This window comes from Suricata suricatta, chromosome 16, assembly GCF_006229205.1.
Source record: "Suricata suricatta isolate VVHF042 chromosome 16, meerkat_22Aug2017_6uvM2_HiC, whole genome shotgun sequence".
Classification (NCBI taxonomy): domain Eukaryota; kingdom Metazoa; phylum Chordata; class Mammalia; order Carnivora; family Herpestidae; genus Suricata; species Suricata suricatta.
Window position 1 is genome coordinate 10,639,334 of NC_043715.1, and position 24,459 is coordinate 10,663,792.

Below are 24,459 nucleotides of genomic sequence, written 5' to 3' on the forward strand. Positions count from 1 at the left end.
ATGTACCAGAAGACACATGTTCTCCCTGAATGTGGCACACGTCTATATCCTTCCCATCAATTGCTTCTAAAGAATATTCCCAATGATCCTGCACAGTTTATCGATTAGGTTTCAAAGTAAATAGATGAACTTGCAATCTCCTCAAAGTAAATACAGAGTACATGTGAATACACAAAAAAGCAAGTGCCTGCTATCAAATATTTCAGACATTCAAATTATCTTTCTCTTTCCCTCTTCAAAATAAAGGCACAGATCTGAAAGTAAGAAGGGCCAATTATCTTAACAGTTTTTTAAAGTTGTTGAAAATACAACGATCTTTATCCTTCACAAAAATTAAATAGTTGAAATTTACACTATGGAGTTTTAAAAGAATTTAGTACACATGGCATTTAGAAGCAAGTCAAGCATGCATATAGATTTTATATCAAAATTCTTCATGCTACTAGTAACTATGCTGTGACCAGGGATTTTGTCCTTTGTCTGTTTACAGATTTTATGTCTGTTTTTCAGATGAGAAACTTTAACGATGGAAGTGCACAGTCAATGAGCCAATGATGTCCCTCTTCAATTTCAATCTATTTTGATGGTTCATTTCATTTCTCCAACTTACAAAGGAAATTTTGAATCGTATTTCTACATTACAGACTGTATGTCCTCACATTCAACACAGTGCCATTTGTGATTTTAATGAGAAACATCCCCAATGCTTTCCTTTGTCACTGATACCTATTTTTAAATCCTTGCCCCCTGCACAACAGTGCCAAGGATTTTTTTTTTTACTCTGTTGACAAGTATCTGAATGTCATTTTATTGAGTATTTACACTTATAGGGTCTACATAATGCAATAAACTGACTAGTCATTTCTAGAGAATAAATTAGTTTTGCTTCTCATTCCTTCTCTACCACGGCATCTGATCAGTTCCTAGATTTTTAATACCAAAGGCATTTATTTTAACAAAAGAAGTCTGTTTCAGAGTAGGTTTAATTGTTTACGTTACTGAGTCTGGATGAAAAGTTCTCCCACTGACTTAATAAATATTCCTTCCCTTTGTCTTTTCTCTTTTTGTCTGGAATCCTAAATTCCTTTTTATCTTTGTGGCAGGGAGCCAGATTTTTGCACATCCCAAGTTCCAATTACATGCAAACTCTTATGAGCCTGCAGTCTGTGAACATATGCATGAAATATACCCATCTATATATTTCTTTTGCTATTTTTTGTTATTAAAATGTATTAGTCTTACTCCTTTGTTCAGATGTTAATTTACATAGAGTGAAATACAAATTCCAGAGTAGGCATTCCCAATGTTCTGCCTTGAAAATATAAAATAGAACATCCATAGAATATCCAATTTTAAGAAAAAATAACTTCTTTTTGAACACTACAACATGAAATTGTCACAAGTATATTCCTCTGTTAGTCAAAGGTCTACTATATAATGTATATTATTCATAATGTATAATATATAATGCATCTTCATTAGGCCTTATTATTATATTACACATATAATAAATGACAATTTTGGCATAGTATGACAAATCTATTTGTATTGCAATTCATCTGTTAACGCCCTCCTACTATAAACTATATTAATCATGTTTTTTTATTTTCTGTATTTCTGGATACTTTGACATCTGGGACCTTGGTGACACTGGTACAGACTGTTCTTCCAAGATTAACTAAATCTTTGGCTGCTTGGGTGGCTCAGTCGGTTAAACGTTGACGCGGTTTCCGCTCAGGCCATGATCTCACAGGTTCACAGGAGAATCTTTACCCTCCCTGATATCTGAAAAGGACTGTTCTCCTTCCTCCCATCCTTACTTGTTTCCAAGCATATTTCACCATATTCACTATGTCTTCTTCCCAATTTGTAGTGTTGGGATATGTCTATTTCCTTGCCTCCATAAAAATTAGGTCTTTCTACATTTTTTCTTGTTCTGCTTTTTTTTCCAGTGGATTTTGAAGCAGAGGAAAAGATGTAATCGCCCGTTCTCTGACTTCATTAACCAGAGGGCACCTACATAGCTTTTTTTTTCCTTAGGCAGGAGGAATACATAAAAGCAATTATAGAAAGATCCATGTTGAAAAACTACATTAATGTTGTTCGGCAAATGACTTATCCTAAAGGTTGACTCATACATAAGATAAAATAACAAAAGCAACTTCTATCTGCATGCAGCATGAATTTAGTACACTTTTAAAATCTCATTTGATTTTCTCAATAACATTGTGAATCAGGCAAATCAGGAGTTATCATCATACTATAAATGAATAAACTAAGCCTGAAATCAAGTATGTAATTTGCTCTAGTGTGAATTAGAATACTAATAATTCACAGGCTAATGTCACATCTTCTAAATATTTCTGCTTCTTACAATTTACAATATACATGAAATGCAGGAGGATATATTATTAACAGTTTACTTCCAAGGGAAATAAGAAAGTAGAATCATTACACCTTAATTAGAATTCTCCTGGATGAAAGTGACAAAATCCAACTCAAAACAGCTGAAAGTAGACGTGTTAGACTGAATGATGCCTTCCAAGGGTGTCCATGTCCAAATCCCTAGAACTTAATATATTATCTTATGTGGCAAAGGAGATTTTGAAAATGTTATTAGTTATGGATCTTGACATGGGGGAATTACCTTGTATCAAATAGGTGGACCCAATCTATCACAATGGTCCTTACAAGAAGGATGCAGGAGGGTTAGAGTCAGGGAAGGTGATGTGACACCGGAAGTAGAGAGGGATGAAGATGCTATGTAACTAACTTTGAATGTGGAAGAAAAGACCATGAGCCAAGAATGCAGGCAGCCTCTAGAAGCTGGAAAGGGCAAAGAAACAGATTTTCCCTGAGACCCTCTAGGTTTTGACTTAAGCCATATAAGACCAATTTTAGACTCCTGACCTCAAGAACTGTAAGGTAATACATTTGTGTTGTTTTAAGCCACTGAGTTTGTTATAAATGGTTACAGTAGAAATAAGAAACTAATATAATGGCTAACTTACTGCTACAAACCCCTGGCTAAGGCATGAGGTATGGCTGGATTTCTTGGATATGCAAACTCTATTTCACTTCACTCTCGTGGCCATCTCCATGCAGCCAGGGGAGGCTCATGGAACCTTCTGGCTCCCATTTTTCCCCATCTGTCTCCTTGAGACTTCTGATGACTCTTCTTGTGTCTACCTACATATGAATCAAAATGTCCAAGGGTGACATTCCTGATCTTCCTGCTTGAGATCAACCACCCACTGGGCCAGCCCACCTGACAGATAGAAGCACCACATAGCTCACAGTAAGGGTTCCCAAACAGAAAAACAAAGTTCAGCAGACAAAAACGTGAGTGCGTTTTATTCCTTGCCTTCTTAGTACCCTCCCTTCCTCCCTTCCTCTATATAATGTAAAAAGTAGTTCTGAACAAAACAATGCAACTTTCCCACATGCACCTCAACTGCACACTAAGCCTGCCATGGTCTGGCCCACTGACCGCTCCAGCTCTTGGTCCAGGACTGTGGGGGTGATGCACATTCCTGTCACAGAGACCCAGAAGTGGCCCTTCATTGTTTAGTTACCTATGGCCAAATGACCATCCAGCTGACTCTGACACATCAAATGTAGGCTAATGATGGGACAGCTAAGTAACCACAATGAACATTCCCACTTGTAGCCAGAAGAAAGTAAGGATTGTGCCGCATATTAAGTTTTCATTGCTTACAATGCCTACTGGGGAGAGAGTCCATACAGCGATCACTCCACACTGGTGTTGCTCCCAGGGACTATGGCTCTTGGTCCCTGTACCATTTGCTCCGACAGGAGAGAAAGTGAGCTGCATCATGTTTGCCTTTGGCATCTTACAAAAAAAAAATGGCACATGCCAGGGGAGAGCATTACAATGGGATTAAGGCCAGACCACCATCTTTCCAAAACGGGTTTTTCAAATAATAAAACCTCCTTTAGCTGTTTCATATCTTTGGTCTAGAATCTATCCAGATTTTTCTGTCTCTCAGCTCTGCCCATTCCCTACTAAGAACCATGGGCAGGTTTGATGACAGGTACTCTTGCCTCAAAGCTGCCCCTAGTGGTAGGCATCTGCAAAATAAGCGATTCCTCCTCTGGTCAATGAGTCAACATGGGTGTGGGTGGGGGGGATATCTGAGAATCCTGGGGGAAATAGGCTTTGGTGAAAGGTTGCCTTTTCTTTAGAACTGTGTAAAATGTTATTTCCTTAGAAGAGTTGAGTTTCTCTCCCTTAACTTTGTTCTTACTGATGAGTATATAACTTGGAGAAAAATTACTAAATTTACATGTGCTCTTTCAACTGAAGATTGAACCAATTCCAAAACTGTATTACCTTCATCTTATTCATTTATATAATAATAAGAGCAATAATCATAATAACAAGGTCTTTAACTTGTTACTCAGTTCTTAGGCTGAGAGTATCAGATTGTACTGGACATGGCTTTGCTGTAATATAGTTTTTCCTCATACTGGGTTTGTGATAAAGCAATGCAATTAAGAATGGATGGGGATGTTTATAACCACACACACTAATGTCTTCTTAGCAGCCAACACCATACTAACTTACTTTGTGCCTATTTTTACCAAATGACTTTAAAGAGGAGTAGGTTAAGAGAATTTGCAAGAATGACACAATGGAGCATAACAAAAGGTACCTTATTTAGAAGAAACAACTTAAATTCACATAGGGGACTCTTGGTCTCTTTCAAGCAATACTAGTGAACCAACCCATTAGCAAAGATTTAGAAATAATGAGAAACATGCTCTGGCAAAAGACAGTAACTTTGTATGAAGATAAGCTATAACATAGCTAAAACATTCAGGAATTTTTCTTTATATAGCAACATATATATCTATCTTAATTTGTGTGTGGGTGTGGGTGTGTGTGCATATATGTGTTAAAATTACTTGCAAGTACCTCTCATAAACTTTCATGACTGCAAATTTTATAATATTAGAAAGCTGTGCTGTTTATCCTGAATTGTTAGGCTTACTTTTTAAAACTCGAAACTCTATTAAAACTGGTAAGCTTAGGGGCACCTGGGTGGCTCAGTCAGTTAGATGTCAGACTGCGGTTCAGGTCATGATCTTATAGTTCATGAGTTCGAGCTCCACATCCAGCTCTTTGCTGACAGCTAAGGAGCCTAGAGCTTGCTTCACATTCTGTCTCTCTCTCTGCCTCTCTTTCACTTGTGCTCTCTCTCTCCCTCTAAAAAATAAACAAACATTAAAAAAAACTGGTGGCTTTATTTTAGAGTTACTGCACAGCTGGTTGTCCTATTTTAGATTTTCATCTCTCTTTTCTTGCATTATAAAGAGAGATCAAGGTCAGATCCTTTGAAGGAATAAAGATCAAATTATTTTGCAGTCATTAAGAATCAGTGCCAATGATATCAACACTTACTTTTCTAATTTATCATAATGCTTCTTTAATCTTTGAACATTGATCCATCATAATTTTGAATGAAAGAGTAAAATTAAAACAAAGGAGCAACTGCAATAAAATGACAGAATAAGACCATGTGTGTGTGTGTGTGTGTGTGTGTGTGTGTGTGTGTTCCTGCATTGTGTGCATGCACGCACCACGCAATCAGGAAACGTGTTTTAGTTCTGCTGGCTGCTGTATGTGTTCATGAAATGTTCACACATTTGACCAAAGCGTTTAAGAACAGAGAGTATATTGCAATGAGAATATTAACAAAGTCTGGATTTGTCAGATGTTGTTTTTATTTCACCAATGCATTCTGTCCACTGTATTTTGTGGAGATAGGGCATTCAGGCCTGTTTTATGATCTGTGACAAAATGTAATAGAGGTTCTAACCACCAACCAGGTAAAAGGTTTCTGATGAGCATCAACAAGAACAGGTTTCTGAATTTCGAACCATTAATCATTTGTGTCCCAACTGAAGATAACAGTCTATTAATTGTTCCTTCACTTTGGGGGCTAGCATAAATCATGTCATTAAATCCAGAAACGTTATGAAAATGCGATTCTCATGTGTCTTGTGTTTAAAAGACAAATAAAAACACTGTTTTGGTTTTTCTGATGCTGCCACGGACCCTCCTGCCCTCAACACTTACCCAGAAAACACATTTTGAACTAAAGAACTGCCTGTGTCAGCTCTGTAGGACACGTCCCTCATCCTCAGGACCTCCTCCTGCCACCACAGTTGACGCGAGATTCGGAGAAAAAGGCAGATTGCTTTGTTCAATACTATTGCTAGATGAGATTTTGCCCCATGAAAGACTCTCAAAGTCGCCCACTGCTTCTGTCACGTGACACAGAACTCCCTTGGCCTAAGAACAAAGAGTGCAGCACGGGAATGTAACCCCACTAGGCACAACATTGCACGGCTGGGTTTTCTTCCCTGATGTAATAAAATAGAGAAGGTACTGAAAATGGGATATATTTAGAGAAAAGAACAGACTGAAGGGTTTTGCATTTAGGCATGTTACATTTGTTTTCACAGGACTCTCCAGGCCTGCCCCCTACAAATGATGAAGGCAATGTTTCCTAGAAATAGTGCGTTGTTTCTGAGGCTCTTCTGAATTACAGGAGAAAATGCTCTGGCCACTTCCCCAGGCCACACTTTCTCTTCCTGCGCTCTCTGAGGCTCTCTGCAGGGGAAGAGCATGGAAGGCGGTAGGTGGCTCTTCCCAAATGTGGCCTCCCTCCTTACTCAGAAGGCACAACTATTTACATTCCTACCTGCCTTTACAAAAGGAAGAAGAGCTCTGTGTGCTATTAACATATCTATCAAAGGAGGAGTTGACAGACACCAGCAGAAAACAAAAAACAAAAGTCCAACTCCTTCAAAGCCATGGAGAGGGCTGATTTACGAAGAAGAAAGCCCCAAAATGGAAGATGTCGTGGACTCCAAGCAAACTCACGGCTCATGCCTGTGGAATATTGGCTCCCTGCACCACAGGGTCTGGTCCCATGCACCTCGCATGCGTTAATTCAGCAGAGCCTTGTAACAGCCTGTGGGCTTTTTTTAGATCCCCATTCTACAGGTGAGGAAATCAAGGAGCAGAGCTTCACAGCTAGTGAATATGCAGGCCAGGTCTGCCTCAAGGCAACCTGTGTCCTGGAGCCCCAAATTTTAACCTCTACAATTTCTTCTTTCGGCTACTGCAAAATGAGAGATGGCATCAGGCCCTGTCGTTATGGCTTAGGAAATAGGGAGCTTCTTTTTATCTATAAACAATTTAAGTAGCAGCTAGGAAGAAAGGTTTTCCTATGTCTGTGTCCCATAAATGTGCCACGAATTATCAGCAAATCACACAAGGACCACAAGTACTCCTAAGAAATTATTTGATGCCACTTCTGATTAGCAAGCCACACTGGTAAATATAAAATAGACGCCATTGATTTCACCCCTGGGATTGTTATACCCAGATAGCAATATCGTCCCCAAAAACCAGAGACCACCAGGGAAACCGAGTTACGCATGCAGAAGCAAAGGGCGTTTTATTACGGGCTTGGGCTCGGGCTCACAGACTTCACCAGCACAGCGGATCCGTGGTGAGAGCCCCGAACAAGGGCTGAGCAGGGGTTTTGTGGGCTTTGGAAAGGGCGAGTTACAAGAAACTGAGACATAGGTAGTGATCCAATCATAATTGTACAACAGTATTGGCAACAACTTTAACCATACACATTGTTTAGAGCGTTCGTTACTTTTGGTGGGTGGGACCCAAACACAATATTTAGAGTATCTTTGAAAATAACCAATTACAGAGTGGACCCAGGACCCCCACGTGGGGTGAGTAACTGGTTAATCTAGTATTAACAGGTAACTATCTATGGTTTCCATCTATAGGCCTCACCCTTAGGAATGTGGAGGGTGGTTGCTGGCCTTTTCTGATTGGGTGTTACAAGGGTGGTCTCTCCTGCCTTGGGCAACGTGTAACTCACTGCCTGATAGTTTCAGGGAAACTGAAACTTAGGCCTTTAAGGTCAGAGGGGAAACTTAAAGCCTGTCATGGAGTCAGTTTGGTTCAGACCTGTGTCCTTTCAGGATCTGGGCACAATTTATTATAACATCTGTTTTTCACAGTTGGAGCCCTAAGATATGTCTTTCAAAACACAGACTTCACTTGAAGTGATCAAATGTGGGAATCCCACAAATAATGTGATATTAAATTACTTATTTACTTGAGAAATGATTTTTGAGACTCTACCAAGAATGGGATATTTGTTTAGGTATTGAAATAGGCTGACTTCAAGGGAAGACAGATGTTGAAGTAAATACAGAAAAAAGTAAATGAAAAGACAAAAATCATTTTAATTCTTTTTAATTTGTAGCATTTTTGACAGTGGTGTAAAAAAAATACTTGTTGAAAACTTCCAATATTAACACTGAAAACTAAGGTGCACATTCTCTCATATTTTATTAAAGGAAAATCATTCCAGTCTACATAAAACTACTTTTTCCATGTCAAACATCTCCTGGAAAATACCACACTTTACTAGTATCTAAATAAAATTATATTGAGTCTTCATATTTCTCAAATTCTATCACAGAATTTAACTTACTATATTTAATCTCTACAATGATAATACATTCCTCTTAAAGGCATTGGCCATTCCTTTCATATTTGTGTTTTTATTCAGGTATTCTATAAAGATTTAATAAATTAGACTGGTTAATGGCAACCATCTCTGTGAGTAATGCTATATCACAAATGCTCTACATCAACTGGAAAACATTCTAAGGCTGAATAGGCCATTATGGATGATACCACTTCCAAATTCCCTCACTGAATGGAATGGAATTAAATTTACTTTAGTGCTATCAGAAGACATCCTTCTATATGTGCATTTGAGAAACTTCTCCAGTAAAGGATGGAGAGCAGTGTATCTCCAATGCTAGCCCTATTATTGCTATAGGTAAAATAATAGCTATATTTTTGGCGGAAATGTTATTCAACATAATGACATATTTTAGAGGGAGTTCATGATGACTGTGGGTAGCAGATGCATATTTATTGCATCAGTTTCCTGTATTTCTATCTCTTAACATAGCAGTTTTAAATAAATATCATTATATGTCTTATATGTCTGTGGGTTAACTGGGGGTCATCTTATCTAGAGTGGCCGTGGCTGGGAGGCTGTGAAGGTCTTGGTTGGCTCGCTCATGTGCTTGTGGATCAGGCGGAAGAACCTGCTGTAGGCTGGACAGCTCTGCTCCTTGTGTCTCTCATTCTTCCTGCGGCCAGTGGCTTAGCCTGGGCATATACTTCTAATTGCCATATCAGAAGCACAAGAGAGCAAGTAGAAATATGCAAGGACTCTTTGACATGTCTTCCCAGGTTTGGACAGGCATAGTCACCTCCAGACGACCCTCTTGGTTACATGGTAGAACCCAGAGTCATGAAGTATGAAAAAAAAATCATATCTGTATCTTTATCAATAGATAAGAGTATTCAGGAGAAATTGCAAAGTCTCCGTCTGAGGATGTGTAGACATTGGGATGAGTGAGAAAGTAGACCTATTAATACCTACATTTCTCATTCTGTGTGCTAAGGCTCCATCAAAATGCATGCTCATTTCCACTATTTTATTCCTAAAACAGCAAATGAACAAAAAAGAAACTAATCCTCCCCTATCAATTGGATGTTGAACTCAGAAGATTTTATGGACAAGTAAGTCTCTAAATGAAGATTTGGGAATATAAATTTTTACTGGTTTTTTTTTTTCATTTTTGCTACTGGACAAATCAAAAGCCATCCATCTTAAAGATTATTCAAAGAATATGATTTCAAATTCTTCTGTCTCTTTGAATGTGAAGTATATTCTGAAAAAGAAAATTTTAAAAGAATACAAAAGCTCTAAGGGTCTATTCTGTTGCTTGAATTTTATTGGGAGAAGACAGAAATCATTTGGTTGATACAAATTAATACTTCTATAGCAATAAGGATCAGATTTGTTAATCTAACAGTTAAATATGTCCTAACATTCAAACTGCACGTAATTGTTATCCTTTAAAAAAAATTCAGCAGCACAAGCCAAAAAAAATCCAAATAAACATGGCCCAATATAATATTGCTTTAACATACCTATTTAATTTATATACTTACTTAATTATTCTTTAACCTCTCTTTGCCTATAGTACCTTAGTGTCCTTAATGAATCATTTTAGCAAAAATTTCCTAAGGCTACATCAATACAAATAAGCATAAGTAGCTATTATCTGAGGTATTGAATATGTCTTCAAGCTCATATACTAAATAACATCTCTCCATGTCTAGGACTTTAGGGCTTAAACAAACCAGACTAGTCAGATGAAAATGGGCACATTATGGCCTCCAGAGTTTCCGGAGTTGAAATGACAATTATTCAGAGTAGACCTCTTAGATGGCCCTAGCACGTCAGAGACTGAACTTCCAATACTGATCGGTCATGTCATATCAAGTAGTGTCATAAAAGTACACTGAAGTTATTCTTTTAATAATTAAAGTTGTAGTGTTCCTAAAATACAAACTACACATAAATACTTGTTATTACTAAAAATTGTATTGAGCATCTGTTTACAGCAAATCTTTTGTTCGTTTTGGAAATGCAGAATGAATCACATAATGATCCCGTTTGCCAGGTGCTCAGGAAGGACAGAACTCATGATCTCTTGAAATGTAAGAACAAAATTCCAAGACTTTTTCTAAGTCTATTTTAAGTCCTCCTCAAGTGCAGGGGCTAATTTTATCTATGCTTCTGCCTGGACTAACACTATACAGCAAGCAACTGCCATGTGCATTAGACACATAGTAGGCAACTCCCCACATGCTCTAGGTTTCAGCTGTCTTCTGCTTCTGTCCAACTGCTCCTGTGAGGACCAGCTCTGCATGAGCTCTGGCTGGCTTCTCAAAAACGTCCCCCCCAAAGCGTCTCTACCTCGTTGTGAGCCCTCCGTGTTACCTTCTCTAGGAGAACGAACAGCGTGCCTATGTTCCCACATGTATCACCAGAAACACAAGACCACACTGCGTGACATTCTCAACGACCAGAGACAGGATCCAGTCAACGAGTGTTTCTCCCTTCAATTCTCAAGTTGGTTGCGAGGCAGTTTATTCAGCTTCTCAGGGGCTCGCTACCACGACCCGGCTGCTCCACAAACTCAGCAGCAGCAGCAGCAGCAAACACATCCTCACCTTTGATCTCCTTTCTCTGCCTCCCTCCCCTCTTGCTCACTCCTATTTCCTTTGGTAACAGAACAGAGGCCCTCTGCCCCGGATCTGCTTCCTGGGGAGCCCAGAACAGGACATGGTAAAAAGAGGAATCTGTCATGGGTTATGCGGGAACATGAAATGAGTTAGAAGTCAAAGAGAAGAAAATAAACAAGAAACAAAATTTGTAATGAAAGATAAAAGGAAATATTAAAAATTTGTAATGAAAGATGAAAGGAAATACTAAAAAAAAGAAACAAAGTCCAGCTGAAGAACTTGAGAGGAAATATTTTAATCACTCTGAGCAGATAATACTCTGAAGAGCCAGTCATCTTACTTTGAGGTTTTCTCTGTTGTAAATCTTTTTTACTGAAAAGCTCTTGAAAAACAAAACTCATTAGAGAGTTGAGGTAATGGTTCTCCTCCAAAACGTCTACTGTTTGCTTTTATTACTGTGTTACTGCCAGCAATCCTGAGAGCGCTGTGTCACTCCAATAGCAAATGGGTGGATCAGCGTCTTTCCCCAGAGATAAATGAAGCAACAATGTGGTAAAAAGCTCTTGGTTTCAGGAGGTGAACAGTTGGATCTTTAATTACAAAGGACTGAAATCCATTACCACACAACGGGGGAGTGTGTTTAATTTGCAGAAAGAGAGAAATTTCTGTTTTTTTGTGATTTAAATGACCTTAACACAAACACCAACAGTCCCCACTTCTGAAGGGCAACACAGAGCCTCTCCCCTGAACACACAGATGGACTGGAGGTTTAGGATTCGCTTCCTCTTCAAAACTGAACGAGAAAAGGATGACACGTCATCTTACTGTCATCTACCTGATTTACCAGCATGAGTTCACCTTTACAGTTCAATGCAGTACCTCAAACCTTCAATTTATTTATAGAAAGAGAGCTGTATTAGAAAGCAAGTGGGTTTTATACAGAATTTGTGGGTTTTTACTTTCTTTTCAAAAAATGTCACATCTCTGGGTTTTGTATTGTTTAGGTTTGAAGAAAGCAATATGCTTTTATCTTATTCAAGTAGTTTGCAGAGTCCCCTACTTTATTAATGACACAAAGAATGATCTAAAAACATCTAACTTAAGGTGTCTGGGTGGCTCAGTCGGTTAAGCGTCCGACTTCAGCTCAGGTCATGATCTCATGGTACATGGGTTCGAGCCCCGCATTGGGTTTTGTGCTGATAGCCTGGAGCCTGCTTCAGATTCTGTGTCTCCCTCTCTCTCTGCCCCTCTTCCATTAGTGCTCTGTCTCTCTTTGTCTCAAAAATAAACCATATAAAAAATTTTTTAAAAAAAATCTTACTTGCTTTTCTCCAAGTTCTGAAGATGTCGCTCTTACTGTGAGTCTCTGGTAAACAGTATGAAAGCTTTTGCCTCAGCAAGGTCTTGCCCCTGAGCTAAACAAAGAGAAATACAGAGAAATACGACTTCATGAGATCTCTAGAACTGGAAACCACACTTAAGTAAGTCTAAAGGAATCCAAAATGGCAATCATTCACATAATAATATTTGGTTTTATAAGCTCACTGAGACGTATGAACAATGGTTCCTAACGCTTGCTGTTTTGTTCCATGGGGAGAGTAGACAGACATCATCAATTAGTTTACCCATCAGCCCTATGCCAACTCCTCATTCCTTTCTTCCAGAGCAGAAGGAATGACGAAACTACCTACCTGACCTACCTAGTGAGGGGGCCAGAGGCCCAACCTTGCTGTTCTTGTCCTCCCAGAGCAGACCACTCGGGGACATTTTGCCCATCCTGCTCAAGAGGAGCTCACAGGCATTTTAGGTTGATTCAAGAAGGACCCCCAAACTCTAATTTTCTTCATCAAGAAGATTCTCTCTAGATTCATCTCTCTTCTCTTTCAAAGAAATTTTGTTCTCAAATATGCCCAATTTTGTTTTATGCACAAATCTAAAAACTACTTTTAAATGACTATTCCGTAACATGTTTTTGTTAAACATCTTCAAGGAAATTATTGAATTTTATGACCTTGTTTAATTTACAGTTTTTAAAAAACAGAAAATTTAAAGTCCACATTGCAAAATTCCATAGGATTTGCACTTATATGCCTAAAAATGGATAAAAAACACATAAAAACCTACCAAAACAAATATCCATAGCAGCTTTATTTGTAATAGCCAAAGACTAAAAATAAACCACATGTTTTTTGATAGATGAATGGTTATGTAAATATGGCACATGCACACCATGGAACACTATTCAGCAATAAAAAGGAATAGATTACTGATTCAAAAACAATGTGAACGAATCCCAAGAGGAATGTACTGAGTGAAAAACAAAACCAATCCCAAAGGCTACACACTGTATGATTCCATTTATATAATCTTAAAATCACAAAATCATAGGGATAGAAGATTAAGGCTTGTCAGAAGTTAGGGATGGGAATGAGTGAGAAGAGAAAGGTGGATGTAGTTGTAATAGGGTTCCTTGTGGTGATGGAATATTCTCTATCTTGACTGTAGTAGTAGATATATCAACCTACACATGTGATAGAATTGCATAAACACACACACACACACACACACACACACACAAAATACATGTAAAACTGAGGAAATCTAAATAAAATCAGTGAATTGTGTCAATGTGACTTTCCTGGTCATGATACTTCACTATAGTTTTGCAAGATGGTACTATTGGCAAGACTAGGTGAAGAGTACACAAAATTGCTTTATGTTATTTCTTACAACTGCACATGAACCTATAATTATCTCAAAGTAAAGAGTCTGATTTTAAAAGGAGGAAAAAATAAAATGTACTTTTTCCTATTAGACTGATTATTGATCATTTCTGTAAACATAGTAAAGGTTTGCAAAAGGGAAAAGAGTATATCCAGTCTTACAGAGAAAGCATTTTCTGTGTTGCACAATACATTTTACACACACACAATTATATGTAAATCTTCAAAGACAAAGTGGTATACCTTTAAAAAAAAAAAAAACCTTTCACTGAACAGTTACTAACTCTGATTTTCAAACTCTTTTATCTGTTTATTTTATTTGAAATCAGCCAAATAAAATCACTTTCATGATTTTACCATGAGAGTCATGATAGCTTTTAATTTCATCTATTATCCTTCTTGGAGTTACACTGGCATGTAGAAAGATCTATTACTCTATTAAACTGAATCTCTCATTCAAATTCTTAAGGCAGAATTACTTCTACTCCTCCATGACACTACCTACAAACACGCTCCTTCCTTTTAGTTTCAAAAAACGTTAAAATAGGAAAGGAAGTCATTCTAAGCCCATGATTTATCTCATGTATCTACCTTGAACACTGTGAGATTAATTAACACACCAGGTTAGTTTAATTATAAGAAGGTAAGTTGAGTTTTAAAAAAAACTTATTCTAATTTTATGCACCCAAAATTTTGTTTCTGAAACTCAAGTAAAAGTAGACTTTTATCCTTCATAGCCAACCCATGATTATGCACTAAGTCCTTAACATTTGAAATAATCATTCAGTGAGTGCTTTCTACTTCTTTATCTACTTGTGATGACTCTATCACTAACTAGAAGGAAGAAAAGAACTAAGTTGGTATCACTTATCATGATTTATGTACCCTGATTACCATGTAGGTACAGCAACTCTGCCAACAGCACTGACAATGATTTAACTTCAAATTATAAGAGACAAACAAGAGATAATCCAGACAACATTCTGAACAGGAAAAAAGACCTATTAAACTTTTGAGGAACTTTGAGGAATAAGACTCAAAGTTCTATTATCAATAGGCAACTTAAGTGATCAACATTTTTAAAAGACTCTACATGAGGCAACTGGGGGGGGGGGCTTAGTCAAATAAACATCTGACTCTTGATCTCAGAGTCATGAGTTTAAGCCCCGCACTGGACTCTGTGCTGAGCATGGACAGCCTACTTAAAAAAAAAAAAAAAAAAAAAGGACTCTAGCTAATTCTATTTTCTGTTTAACTATTAAAACAATTTTTTTTCCATACACATGTTACTTGGGGATGTGTAAAGAGAAGACACACATCATTTGCTCACCAATATGGAATCATTCTAAATAATATTCTCAACATGGTGGTGAAACATTGCCTACTTTTTCTGTCCACTTATTTTGTTTCATCTGTGTTTAATATTTATCTTCTCCTGGAATTACTACTCCAACCTACAGGATTACTGTCTCCATTGTTGTTCTTGGGGGGTTCTACCTTATTGTAAATTTCTTTTTAGTTGATTATTGTTTTACCTACTGATCAATCCAGATAGAACACCATCAGTAAGATACACCTCTCTTTGTCATTTGTCAGATTAATCTACAAATCTCATTTCAAAAACAACAGTTTAAAAAATCTGATGGATCTTTGAGGTAGATACAAAAATAAATACTTCAAAATCATAAATTAATTGGTCTCATCTGGTGTTTAATTTTGGAAACAATATGTATTTCAGCCTTGGTTACCTGAGACAGACAGGTAAAACCGAGATTGCTACAGACGCATGAGAACATCCAATATGGTGGCCACGCGTGACTACTGAGGACGTGAGACACGGCCAGTCCAAATTAGTGTGTGCTACAGGTGCAAAACTGCTGGATTTCAAACACCTCGTACACAAAAACAATTAAAAACAGAATTACCATATGACTTGGCAATTCCACTTCTGGGTATTTATCTGAAGAAAACAAAAACACTGATTCGAAAAGATGTATTACCCCTATGTCCACTTCAACATTATTTACAATAGCCAAGAAGATAGAGAAAGAATCTAAGTGTCTGTCAATGGATGAGTGAAGAAAGATGTGGTACACACACACACACACACACGGGGGTTGGGGGGAATACTACTCAGCCATAAAAACGAATGAAATCTTGCCATTTGCAACAACATGGATGGAACGTGAGGCTATTATGCTAAGTGAAATAAGTCAGACAGAGGAAGACAAATGCTGTATGATTTTACTCATATGTAAAACCTGAAAAGCAGGGGCATCCGGGTGGTTCAGTCAGTTATGTGTTGGACACCGTCTCAGGTCATGATCTCATGGTCCATGAGTTCAAGCCTCACATCAGGCCCTGTGCTAACAGCTCAGAGGCTGGAGCCTGCTTTGGATTCTGTCTCCCTCTCTCTCTCTGCCCCTTCCCCGCTTGCTCTCTCTCTCTTAAAAATAAGCATTTAAGGAAAATTTTTTAAATAAAAGGGCCGCCTGGGTGGCTCAGTCGGTTATGTGTCTGACTTCAGCTCAGGTCATGATCTCACGATTCATGGTAGAGCCCCGCGTCAGGCTCTGCGCTGACCACTCAGACCCGGGAGCCTGCTTCAGATTCTGTGTCTCCCTCTCTCTCTCTGCCCCTCCCCTGCTCATGCTCTGTTTCTCTCTGTCTCAATAATAAATAAAAACATTAAAATTTTTTTAATAAAAGTAAAAAATGAAATAAAAAATAAAAAAAACAGAACCAAAAAAAGCCCCAACATCCACAGATGCAGAGAAAACAATGGTAGTTGCCAGAGGGCAGGAGGGTTGGGAGGTGAGCAAAATGAATGAATAGGCTCAAGAGATACAAACTTCCCATTATAAAATGAATGTCATTTATTTGGGGATGAAATGTACAGCATGGTGACTATATTCAATAATATCATATTGTAAATTTAAATGTTGCTAAGAAAGTAAATCTTAAGGGGCACCTGGGTGGCTTAGTTGGTTAAACGTTCAACTCTTAGTTTAGGCTCAATTCACGATCTTGTGGTTCATGCGATCAAGCCCCCCACTGGGCTGTGCATTGAGTGCAGATTCTCTCCCCTCTCTCTGGCTCTCCCTTTCAAAATAAATAAACTTTTAAAAAAAGAAACTAAATCTTAAAAGTTCTCATCACAAGAAAAATTTTTTTTAATTTTGTATGGTGACAGTAGCTAAACTTACCATGGTAAGCATTTTACAGTACATATAAATATCAAATAATTCTGTTGAATACCTAAAACTAACATGTCAATTATCCCTCAATCAAAGAAAGAGCTGTTATCTTGGATTTTCATGTACAAACAATGTTTACAAATAATAGAATTTTTTTTCTGTTTAGAATGCTCCCTGAAGAAAAAGATTTTATATTTTTCAATTAGAATATTTGCTTTCCTTATGGGAAAGATACTTCAATTGATATTTTTTGTTTGGTTTTTTACTTTCAAACACTGATGGTCTTATGTATAATCATACACTCTGAGTCAGAAAAATATAAACTAAAATCCTGCCTGGAACCATTTAGTAATTGTTTCGTATAGTTTCTCCCTTTCAGTGTTTATGCCATGACCTCTATTTTAGTTGGAATCAAAATTCCATTAATAACTTACTATTTATATTATCCTCTTACACATTGCTCCAATATATAGCACAGCTAACTTTTCTTTATTACCCTCACCTTGAATCTGTCTATAAAAGATAGGAATAATAAAGAAAGGGAAAGAGTATTGACACTTATTAAGCTCTATTCCCCTCCAGGTGCTATATATAGTATTTTTATACAGTGATTCAAAATCTCATTAAAAATTATTATTTTTACTGTTATACTAATGATGAGACTGAGTCAGGGCTGTAAGAGGACTTGCTTAAGGTTATATAGTTAACAAATAGCACGGCTAGAAATGTTCAATCAATGTTTAGTACTGTTTTACCAACACAGAGAGCTAGTTTTCCCTATCTTTATAAAAAACTTTTGCTTCCTAAAATACTGTTTTGTGTATCTTTACCAAAAGACAAGTTAGTGTTCTTTGTTTTTAGATTGTATGACAGACTGTTGGTACATTAAATGTGTAAATAACCCAAACCCTTCATCCTAAACGTTAATATATGCCATCTTCCTTCTAATTACTCATTCTCAACAATATACCTTAGGAATTTATGTTACTGAGATCCCAAAACTTAAATTTAATTCATATCTGTCAATTTCTTCCATTTCTTTTATGGCCTGCCAACAGAAAGAATGCTCTTTCCCCATTCAAGGACTGAAAGCTCGGCGGTGATCACTAAGGAGCCCACTGGAGGAACTGCGACGCTCGCTGCTCGCCGCGTGCTCTGCGCCCTTGCCCTGCCCTCCGCCACTCGCCACAGGCGAGGAGAGAGAGACGCGCCTCCCAGCTGGCTAGAGAACTGACGGGATGTGGGACTAGGTAAATGAGTCTAATTTTAATTAATTAATTTAAATGTTTATATGGAGAAAGAGCAAATGAACACAACTAATCATGCAATTAGAAAAATCACTAGAGATATTGAGTAATACTACCTAATATACATTGACCTACTACTGGGTTCTAACGACTTTATATATGTATTTAATTCTCATAACAAATGTATAATAGGTACTAATATTACCCTTTTTACAAAAAAAAAATAAAGAAAATTAAGAACAGAGATTTTTCAGTCATTTCAAAAAGACTGTCAATTTCATACAGACATTAAATGGTAAAGACAACCCCATTTGGATCAAGATGTTTACTGATATACCACCTGCCAATACACTGCTTAACTTCTACCCAAATAAACTTGAAAACCTTAATAAAATGAATTACCTAGGAAAATATAATTATAAATATAACATTTAAGAATATAACAAAAAAAGAATATAACAAAACCACAATTGACCCTATCAAAAATATATAATCTAAACAAATTACCAATAAATGGAAAAAGCTATAAAATCATTCCGTAGTAAAATAATAAAAATTTAAAAAAAATAATAATAAGGCATGACTGGGTGGCTTAGTCAGTTAAGCATCAGACTTTGGCTCATGTCATGATGTTGTGGCTTGGGAGTTCAAGCCCCACATCAGTCTCTGTGCTGACAGCTCAGAGCCTAGACCCAGGAGCCTGCTTCAGATTCTGTTTCCCTCTCTCTCTCTCTGCCCCTCCCCTGCTCATACTCTCTCTCTCTAAAAAATAAACAAACATTTTAAAAATTAATATATAATAATAAATTAAAAACCAAGAATTCAATAGATAATTCCATGAACTCTGTGACTCAATAGGTCACTTAACATATCTGCACCTTCCAAATACTGAAAGCAAAACAAATTATGATAATAATAGAGGAAAGAAAAACTTCAAATAAGTCTGAAATTATACTAAACTTAAATGTGATCAATAATATTAGACTGAATAATAACAACAAAACTTAAAGATGACAGGTAAATTCTGCCTCTTACGTATTTCTTCATTAAAAAATAAGACTACTCTTTTCATCAACGACATTAGTCAGGGCAACACCGACTAGCTCACATCATGGTCTGATGCACGAAGGCTGGCTATCCCCTCCCTTCCCACATGGTCTCAGAAAACCAGTCTTCTTTCATGTCATGCTCACCTGGAAGTACATGGACAACGGAGACAGGAGAAAGGAAAAGCCTGCATGGAATACACAAATTCTCTCAGGGCCAAGACCTAGAGGAAGCATCTATTACCCCCTTACTCCATTCTACTGTTCAAAACTTGTCCTGTGGCCCCAATTTACCTGCAAGGGAGACTGGGTAATGTTGTTCTTCCCAAATGTCTAGACATAACAAGGAGATTGGTGACTCTTTGCCAGTTTCTGCCACAGGCTGCATCTGTATGTGTCATATCCAAATACTCGACTCTTCCTCGCAAACAATGAAAACACTCATGTTCTTCCAAGGGGGTCAACATAGAAGCCACCCAGTCCCTGGATTCAGTTCCTGTCCAGGTGATACATGATCTTCTCCTGCTTGTAGCACAGCCAACCCTTTCCTGAGTCCATAATGTATGCCAACGTGCATTTCTAAGGTTCTTTTTGCCAGTCACTTCCCCTAGAGCGCATTAGAAACATGGTCTGCCTTCCAAGGGTTCTTTAGAACCCATTATTTTACCTAACAATTTTTTGGTACTAGGCCATCCCCTAAGAAATGTTAAAAGAAATAAAAAGAAAAAAAATCAGGATGCTCTCAGAATTCATGGATAAGGTTGCTGATGCTGATGAGTCACTACAGAACAGAATAGCCTCTTCATGATGAATTTCTTTCCAGTGGCAGTATTAAGAATTGTGTTTTCTTTATCATCTGGTTGCTCTTGTCATAAAGACAGTATGAATCATTTCTATCCTTGCCTCTGCTACTATAAAACCAGGTGAGTTTGTGGTAAACTTTCTAAACTGTAATTTAAAACTTGGACTTAGAAAACATACCAAACTTCAGAGAATGAATGTAGCAATTAACCTCCCATGTTTCTTCCCTTTTCTTCTACCTATATTTTCCCATTGTTCCTCATTTTTAAAATACGTATTTGTTTAGTTATAATTTGATCAGTTTTGTATCCTCTTAGGATCAAGGCTGGGCTGCTAAAGAAAGAATTAAGGTCATGATGACTTGCAGAATCTACTGGTTTTGAGCCTCTTTTTCCCTGAAATGTTTTAGTTACTGAATATAAGGCAGCATGGAAGGTAAAGGCTCTGAAACATTGATTGGTTTTCAAAGTAATGTAGGTCTGGGGCACTTGAGTGTTTCAGTGGGTTGAGCATCCGACTCTTGACTTCACCTCAGGTCATGATCCCATGGTCATGGGATCAAGCCCCAGAATTGGGCTCTGAGCTGAATGTGGAGCCTGCTTAGGAATCAGTCAATCAATCAATCAGTCAATCTCTCTCTCTCTCTGCCCCGTGTATCCCCTTTCCCCACTCACATGCAGTCTCTCTCTAAAAAAAAGTAAATAAGTAAAATTTAAAAATAAAACAGTAATGTAGGTCTATTATCGAGGCTAATATTCTCTTTTAAAAACTAACCTGTGATACAGAAGATGCTAATTAGGTTGTTTTTAATTTGCTGATGATTGACAAAGGAGGCCAGGACGCACCTCACTTTCTCTCTTGAAGGAACATCACAACAGCTGCTCACATACAGATTAATGGTCCATATACTCCAGTCACTTGTTGCTGACCAACTGATAAGGTACATAACTGTCCTTAACAATTGGGCGTAATTTATTCCTGCGTTAGGTGGCTGTTACCTTCAGCAATTACAGCAGAGTGACTGATGGACCCCGTTATGTTATCCTAGCAATTTAGCTGAATCTGCAATTCCTACTCATACTATACAGCATGTCTATACGTTGCCTGGAAATTGCAAACCAAGTAGTCTCAGCTCAGGAAATGTTCTTCTAGTCTCACAGAATTCTAACAAACATTATAAAATTGACATTCTACTCCATTTTTGATGAAGTACTCTTTTACTATAGAGCTAAGGTACATTTATACATCACTTTTTGGGAGAATATGTATTTTTACAAAAGTTTAGTTATGTTGAGAAAGGCGGAGGGGCAGAGAAAGAGAGAGAGCATCTCAAGCAGGCGATGCAGGACTTGATCTCACCAACCATGAGATAATGACCTGAGTCTGTCACTTAACCGACTGAGCTACCAGGTGCCCTTGAATTTTTGATGTTAGGTAGTCACCAATGCACATGCACTTGATATTCAAGTTCAAGTTCATGAGCACAAAAAAGTGATGTCAGGGAAAACCCAACATGCAGAGACATGGACTGTACCATCTGGAATACTCAACTCCAGAAGAATGCCAACGGGCAATAAATTCTAAAGCATTATATCCTGGATTGTCATTTTCTTACACCAGAGAACAATGGGAATCTTTTCCCAAGAGGAAGAATGACATTTCTGTTAGGACGTGTAATTTTCACTTTTTGAAACATTACACAGGCTGAAGTCAAGGGATGGTTAGAAAGGGAAGACAGGGTTTGTGAGAGATGCTGAGCCATATGCCTCTCTGGAGCCTTCCAACCTACCGAGCACAGACATCACAGCTTGGAATTTTTTCAGTGACTCATGATGGGGTTTCTCACCATTGGATCCCTTTCCCCCACTGTATGAATGATTCCTAAAGGTTCCCAAATTGCTTACCTGTCTCTTAGGTCTCAGAAAATACAAAAGATTATATTTCTATTATATGGGCCAACTCAGCTGTTTTTTTAACATCTCCCAGGAATTAATTCCACAAGTAAAATACAATTCAAGGAATAATAATCTAACTCTTGAATGCATTATCTTTCAAACTTTCTATTCCTCCTCCTAATAGTAATAAAGAATAAAAGAAAAATGAGCGATCCTCACCATGTCAGTAAACATATCTTTTCTTAGTCATCCTAATTACTTAACTTGTAACCCTGAAGCAAACCCCAGGAGGCTGTTTAATTGATCATTCTACCAACAGTGATCTTTCAGTAAGTCATATGGCAAAAATGGTAAGTGTTCTATACTATGTTACAAAATCTCCTAATTTCATTATCTCTAAAAGAACCCAGTCTTGTTTATAACTATTCCTAAGAAGCTTTTCCATTACTTAAGCAGCAGTACTCCTTTAGAAATGTAAGAGTAATAGCATATCAACTTCAGACTATTAGTCATATAATTTAACTATATATATATATGTATGTATGTACTTATACATATGTGATTAACAGTCTGATGTAGATGTATGAAGAGAAAATCAATAAACTTCCTAGTAATTCTTTAAAAAAAAAGTTTACTTATTTATTTTGAAAGAGCGAGCTCGGGAGGGGCAGACAGAGAGAATCCCAAGCAGGCCACTGAAATGGGGCTCAAGCCCATGAGCTGTAAGATCATGAGCCAAGGCAAAGTCAGACCCTTAACCAACTGAGCCATCCAGGCAGCCCAGTACTTAATACTCTAAATAACTTGCAGTTTATTTTTACTTTGCTTTTCTATCACCCCAAAAAGATTCCTCCTGCCCATTTGCATTCAATCTCAGTTTCCACCCCAGCCCCAGGGATCCACTAATCTACTTTCTGTCCATAGGGATTTATCTTCTCTAGACATTTCATATAAATGGAATCACACAACAAATAGTCTTCTGAGTCTCTGCCTGATTGGTTATCATAATATTTTGAGGCTTATTCATGTTTTAGCATGTACCAGTCATTAGTTCCTTTTATGACTGACTAGTACCCCATTATATGAGTATAACATATTCTGCTTATTCAGTCACCAGGCCATAGAAATTTTGAGTGTTCCTACTTTTTGCCAATTATGAATAATGCTGCTATAAACATTCACATACAAGTCTGTAGTGAACATATGTTTTCATTTTCTTGGGTAGAGACCTAGAATGGAACTGCTGGGTTGTAGGATACATTCACATTTAAGTTTTAAAAAAACACTGTCATACTCTTTTCTAAAGTAGCTATATCATTTCACATTTCCACCAGTAACGTTTGAGGATTGAATTTCCTCCCATGCTTGCTAACGCTTGTCTTGCCGTTTTTATTACAGCCATTCTAGTGAATGTGAAGTATTGTTCCATTGTGGTTTTAATTTGTGATTTCCTAATGACTAACGACACTGAACATCTTTTCATGTTTATTAGTCATTCATATGTCTTCTTTGGTGAAATGTCTTTTCATATATGTTGCCCATTTAGCAGTTTATTGAAATGTTATTTACATAAGATGTAGTTCACCCATTAGAAGAGTATAACTCAATGGTTTTTAGTAGATTTATAGAGTTGTGCAACCATCAACATAACCTAATTTTAGAATATATCATCATCCCAAAAAGAAAACTTGTACCCACTAACAATGACTCTCCATTCCATTTCTCCTCCAAAATTTAAATTTTTTGTTTTTTCAATTGTTAAGTTGTAAGAGTTCTTTAGATATTTTTGATACAAATCACTTATCAGATATTATCATCTGCAAATATCTTATTCTGGTCTGTTTCCTGTTCTCTTAATCCTTATAGATGTCTTTTGGAGCACAAAACTTTAATTTTAAAGTCAGGTTTAGCCATTTATTCCCCTATGGATTGTGTGTTTGGTGTCATATCTGAGAAATTTTTGCCTAATACAAGTTCATAAAAATTAAAAATCCCTGACATTATGAAAAAAAGTTATTATGCTATTCTTATGGAGAAAACTGAATTCAGAGAGTTAACTAACTTCCTTAGGCTTTACAAATTAGTAACTGAGATGGTACATTTTGCACTTCCATTTTTAGCAAAGCATTAACAGAGACTCTCCTACTTTAAATTTGCTTTAATAAATATTTATTGAATATTGAATATTTAAAATGAAGCTCAGAATTTCAATGGGTTATCTACATTGCTGCGTCAGAGAGAAGGGTAAGTAGTGCACACAACCAGCACATTATACGCAAGAGGAAAAGGTACTGTTCTATGTGACTATGTGATTGATTAACAGAATACTTAATAATAAGGAGAAAAAAGCATCTGATTTTGTTTAAAG

The 24,459-nt window shown here is 37.3% G+C and overlaps 1 protein-coding gene across 1 annotated transcript in view; it reads right to left on the reverse strand.

Annotated features, from left to right (window-relative positions):
- Positions 1 to 24,459, reverse strand: part of CNTNAP4 (contactin associated protein like 4) — a 541,886-nt gene that overhangs the window by 296,394 nt on the left and 221,033 nt on the right. Inside the window, exon 3 of the mRNA XM_029925564.1 lies at positions 12,504 to 12,597. Coding sequence (XP_029781424.1) covers positions 12,504 to 12,597 — 94 coding nt within the window. The remainder of the gene's footprint in view (positions 1 to 12,503; positions 12,598 to 24,459) is intronic.